Source organism: Octopus bimaculoides, chromosome 18 (assembly GCF_001194135.2).
Source record: "Octopus bimaculoides isolate UCB-OBI-ISO-001 chromosome 18, ASM119413v2, whole genome shotgun sequence".
Classification (NCBI taxonomy): Eukaryota; Metazoa; Mollusca; class Cephalopoda; order Octopoda; family Octopodidae; genus Octopus; species Octopus bimaculoides.
This window is the reverse complement of record NC_068998.1, coordinates 11390894-11396841: the sequence shown is the minus strand read 5'-3', so window position 1 is coordinate 11396841 and position 5948 is coordinate 11390894. Positions and strand designations below refer to the sequence as shown.

The 5948-nt window shown below is 32.8% G+C and overlaps 2 protein-coding genes across 2 annotated transcripts in view; one reads left to right on the top strand and one right to left on the bottom strand.

Annotated features, from left to right (window-relative positions):
• Window positions 1–5948, top strand: part of LOC106881058 (exosome complex component RRP40) — a 16665-nt gene that overhangs the window by 3824 nt on the left and 6893 nt on the right. The gene's annotated exons all lie outside the window — the stretch shown is intronic.
• The window catches only part of LOC106881059 (iron-sulfur cluster assembly 1 homolog, mitochondrial), a 7830-nt gene continuing 3618 nt past the window's right edge, over window positions 1737–5948 (bottom strand). The window contains exons 2-4 of the mRNA XM_014931270.2: window positions 5590–5643; window positions 4676–4781; window positions 1737–4350 (exon numbers count right to left, since the gene is read on the bottom strand). Of these exons, the coding sequence (XP_014786756.1) occupies window positions 4202–4350; window positions 4676–4781; window positions 5590–5643 (309 nt within the window). The 3' untranslated portion in view covers window positions 1737–4201. The remainder of the gene's footprint in view (window positions 4351–4675; window positions 4782–5589; window positions 5644–5948) is intronic.

Below are 5948 nucleotides of genomic sequence, written 5' to 3'. Positions count from 1 at the left end.
GATAGATGAGAGATATTGATGCGCTTTCTGTCGTTAACCTATGTTTTTTTTTTGTTTCTCAAGGTGCTTGTATTTCGTTCATATAATGAAACTGCTTTGCTAAGGAACATGAGAAATATAAATGGCATGTCACATAGTAACAATTTGAAGCAAGCACACACACAGGTACAGACGTGGCTCTGTTAAGAAATTTACTTCCCAACTACATGGTTTCAGATTCAGTTCCATTGTGTGGTGCCTTGGACAAGTGTTGTCTATTATAGCTCTGGGGCCAATGCACGAAACTCTCGGACCTTGAGTCACTCTGTTACTTCTGCTAAATATTAATATATATATATATAATCATCATCATCCTCATTTAACATCCAGCTTCCATGCTGACATGGGTTGGACAGTTTGACAGGAGCTGGAAAGCAAGCTTAAGGACTACATCAGGTTCTGCTGTTTTGACATGGTGTTTATGATTGGGTGCCCTTTCTAATGCCAACCACTTTTGCAACAGAACATTACTTTGGTTCTTAAGGTTGCAAGTAGAGAGACATTTCTACCATCAGATTAGCGGAGAAGAGAGAACATACAGGGTGGCCCAGAAGTAGCTTTACAGTTATTCAACTATCTCTTTTGCATTCATATATTAACAGTTTAGATCTTAATTATAAAAAAATACGAAACCATTATTCTATGCTAATTTAGTTAATTGTAAGACAGAAATTTCAATGCAATATAATGTTTTAAAAGAAATTTAAAGTGCCTACGTGATAACTGTAAATCTACTTTTGGGCCACCCTGTATCATCAAATGAGTCAAGAAAACTTTTACACGTCCTCCTTTATTATTTGCCTGCTTTTAGTCATTGGAAAGCAGCCATGCTGGAGCACCATCTTCTCCTTTATTATTTGCCTGCTTTTAGTCATTGGAAAGCAGCCATGCTGGAGCACCATCTTCAAGGGTGTTTAGTTGATTATATCAACCCTGGTACTTGTGACTTCGTTCTTGTAAGATAAAAATGCCCATTGACATAAAGGGAGACAATTCACTTGTACACTATCAAAAATATAAAATTATAAGCCTTTTGCAGAGATACTAAAAGGACATGGTTAATATAAAGAAAGTACAAGGTAAAGTAGGAATTAGGCGTGAATTAATGAAAAGTTTGTGTGTTTGTTACTTTAACTCCTTAGTAACTATCCAACAGACCTTGATGAAACTTGACACGTGTGTGGGGCTTATGTCCATGCGGTCACTTATGCACTTGGAATTTAAAAAACAAAAATCGATTTTTAATCAGCATTGATTTTTCAAAAATTGTAAAGTTTTTGGCATTTTTCGCACTAGCCATCGTGACATCAATCCGAAATTTGACGAAAAATGTTTCATGGGTATAAACAGACAGCTTATTAACAGTAATCTATTTAGCATTTGCTAATTCTGCATTTCAATGCAATCTGATTTGATTTTCTAAAACTTATTTCAGTTCGTTGTTTTAGATTAGGTAAGAGCATTTTATTTCTCAAGCAAAATTTAGGCACCTTGCTCACTAGCCGTCGTGACACCAATTTGACGAAATCTACCCCAAAGTGTAAAATTTTTCTGTTTTTTTTCCCTACCCCAAAGCGTAAAATTTTGCACAAAAATGAGTGAATCTGACCAATTTAAACATAAAAGAAGAAGAATATTTGGGCTGGCCAGTTTAAATGCATAAAGGTTCATAACGTCAAAAATAAAATCAAATCCAGTTGAGTTTTACTGTAAATTTATTCTACTAAAATTACACCACATAAATTCTTGACAAGGAAATTAAATAAAAGAATCTCCATTGTTTTATATCAAAGTCTACTTTGCCAATAAGCTTGATTAGTTATGATATTAAAAAAAAAAAAAAAGGAATTTGAAACTAAAAAACAGTACTATACAACAGTTAAAAAAAAATAATATAAATGTCCAGTGTAAGAAAGAAATATATCACATACAGTATAATTATATAAATATATAAATATATATATATATATATATATATATATTATATATATATATATGCATATAAAATCATAATGGGGATAAACTCCCAAACACCTCCTTGCAACTTTGAAAACCAAAGTGATGTTCTATGTGAAAAAAACAAACTTAACTATGATCAGTACTTTTCATATGGATGGAATGACTTCAGATTGTTAATCCTCATATTTTTTTTTTTGTATTGTAAAACATTTGTTTGAAATAGCTTCTTTGTTCATTATTAGGTGCAATGAACTTGCTAACTTTTATTTCATTTAGTTTTACCGGTGTTCAGATCCACCAGGCCACTGTCGTCTCCGTGACCCATTAATTACAGAATAATTAAAGTTACGTTTTTTTAATACTTTAACCCTTTAGTGTTCAGATTATTCTATCAAACGTAATGCTTATTGATTCACATTGATTTGAATTAATCTTCAAGATCTCGATGGTGTAACTACTTAATGTAGAATAACGTTGTAGGGTAGGTGTGAGAGCCTGGATCTGGCCAAATATTTTGGCTGGTTTAAATACTAAAGGGTTAACTAATTTGGGATTATGCCAGCCACAACAGACCGAACCTGATGATAGTGGTATAGTTTATGGATAGGATCGTTTTAATACATACATCAAGAAGTGAAGGTTGACGGTTCGATTCCAGCCTGAGCACATGCAAGTGAATAGTGCAGCAAATGAACAGAAAGCAAATCATTTTGAGATTGTTTTACACACACAAAAAAAGAAAAAGAATCAAAAGTGCATGTGAACAGTAGAAAGTTATTTCATAAGTATTATTATTATTATTATTATTATTAACTCATCAAAAATATAAATAAATAGTCATATCCATATGCATTTAGTCTCATTGTTAAATTAGGCCCCTTTAGGGTAACACGAGGGCCTTTTAGGGTGACATGAGATGATGATTGAAATGACTGGTTTTTGTTACACTACTTAACAACTCATTAGTGTTCACCCACCTCTCCCTGCCAAGATAACCCAAGAGGAAGGCTACATCATGAAGCAATTAAGATACTTAATAGAGATGTGTACCTCATAACATAAAACTTCAAAAAGATCAAGTCTTTGCTATTTATGACGTGTGGGGGAGGTAGATATGGGACAAAAAGAGAAATAAAAGCATTACAATTTTCGATCTTAGCCATTTGTTTCCAGCTCAAATCCCATTAGATTTAACTTTGTAGTTTTATTTTTTACCTTTTTAGGCATTGATAAACCAAGTACCTGTAATATATCAGGGAGGATGGTTGTGTTGGTGGAGTCAGAGACTTTAAATGTCTAACATACACAAGAAAAGAAAAAAAAAAAGAGGAAAAATATTGGCTTTGTACCTATAAAAGAAATAAATTATTTTAAAGGTACAAAACAGAGGGGTTTGGGCTGAGTATAAAAGGAACTTTCTAGAGAAAGAGAAACGAAAAAGAAATAATAAATTAAAACTTTTGTGAGAAGCAAGGAAGGTCAATGCATAGTTTTGTAAAGTTTGCTTTTTTTCTATTTGAAGTTACGAACATTAGATGCAGGCATGCATATTGTTGGGATTTCAGATCCATAGAATACCAAACAGATTCATTTCGCCAGCTTTAATTAATATTGAATTGATCGCAACAGTACATCACATTCGACACAACTCCACTGCAAGAGTATATTGAGTACTCATTCTCTGACAACGTTGTACGAAGAAACATACATCATATGCACACATGTATAGAAGGGGTTATTGCTGATTGAAAAATTAGTTTACTTTTTTTTATTTAACAGTGTAAAAGCAGTATCTGATATGTACACATCTATTTACACAGTAAAGAAATATAAAATTAAGAAACAGACGTTTCCAGTTTTATATATGCGTATATATATATATATATATATATATATATATATACATGTATAATATTTTATAGGGAAGTGGGACAGGCATTATCAATAGATTTTTTTTTCTTTCCTTTGAGTTCAAAAAATAATTCTTAATAAAATGGACTTCTTTTGAGAGCGGCCAACAAAGCATTGCAGAGATATAATAAGGGCAGACTTCTCCAGAATACAGATGAGCTTCACTTGCAGTTACTGTGAAATCATATCGGGAGAAATGCAGTTCTAAGCTTCAGAGAGAGAGAGAGCGAGAGAGAAAAAAAGAAAGAAAGAAAAAAGAAAAAAAACATGGCGTTTAGGTATCCTTAGTTTGTTATACATTAAAGCTTTCTCCACAACCACATGTTCCTTTTACATTGGGATTATTAAATATAAATTCTGAAGAAAGTTTGCTTTCAACATAGTCCATTTCTGTGCCTAAAAGTGTTAATTGAGCTTTGGTGTCCATGAAGATTTTCACTCCTGCAAATAACAAAATTGAAAATAAAAAAATAAAAAAACCTAGTTTGAAAAAAAAAACAAAAAACAAAAAAAAAAAGACAAAAAAACAAAAACAACAGCAGCAGCAACAATTTTATTTTACATACACACACACTATTGTCATCAGCATTGGTTTATTGTCCACTTTTCCATGCTTGCATGGCTCAGATGCATTTTATTGAGGCAGATATTCTATGGGGCTGAACGAAGTCCTAAGTAAATGACCAGAACAAAATACTTTGGAGAAAATGAAGAAAACAAGAAATAAAACTGAGAGAAGAATGAAACAAAGAGGAATTGAACTCACCATCTTGCTCAATAACTTCATCAAATTTCCCCTTTTGATTTGAATAGTCAAGGGTGTAGCTAAGTCCATTGCAACCCCGCGTTTTCACACCAATTCTCAAGGCAATCTGTTAATAATACAACAACAAGAATGTTCAACGAAAGAATATTGACATAAAAAAAAGTTCATATACATAAGCACAGGTGTGATTGTGTGGCACCTTAGGCAAATGTCTTCTACTAAACCCTCAGGCCGACCAAAGCCTTGTGAGTAGATTTGGTAGACAGAAATTCAAAGAAACCTGTTGTGTGTGTGTGTGTTTAATGTGTGAATAAATTAAAAGTAAAAAGAAATGGGACTTAATGATTTTATATTTTATTTTTGAGTACAATAATGTTGGTTGTAGGCTTCATGTGGGCTAGTCAGTCAGTCAGTCAGAAGTTCAGTGCATTTCTGATGATGAAAGAGGAAAGGAGCATCTGGACAACTTGGGCAAAACAAATAACACAAAAGGTGCTTTTATTTGAAAGCACGAGTTTATTGGTTATTAGCCAATGTTATGTATTTTTGCTAATATTTACCACGAAAGAAATAAAAAAATCTCTCTGTCTTTCTGTCGCCTGTTTTTGTCCCTTTATCACACTTCCATTCCCTCAATAGAATACCCTTCACCACTCCCACTCACGGAAAATTCAATAAACAGTTACCAGGGTAGCAAAATTCACGCCTTGTGCCAAAATTTGAAACCAATATTAAGATATCTGATGCATGATGGAATGGGAGTGTTGAGAGAGAGCAATGAACAAAATAATACCTTGCAGTGTTTAGCTGTGTCCCATTACATTGTGAGTTCAAATCTCACTGGAGTCAAATTTTCTCTCCCCGCTCCTGGGCATGACAGAATAAAAAAAAAAAGCCAAAGAATGTCAACTTACCATATCAGGTTTCCCAGACATAATTTCCTTGATTTTCTTTACAGCAGCTGGAGTCTGAAGAAGAAACCAATGAATGTGTGTAGAACCTAATCTACAGGGTGTCCACAAAGTCTGGATACATGGGGATTAACACATACTTTAAAAAATTATTATTTCTTATATTTAATTGTTTATGTTGTGATTTTATTTACTCCATGTACCCACATGAGGATTAACACATACTTTAAGAAATTATTATTTCCTATAGTTAATTGTTTATGCTATGATTTTATTTACTCCATGTACCCACATGGGGATTAACACATACTTTAAGAGATTATTATTTCTTATATTTAATTGTTTATGTTATGATTTTATTT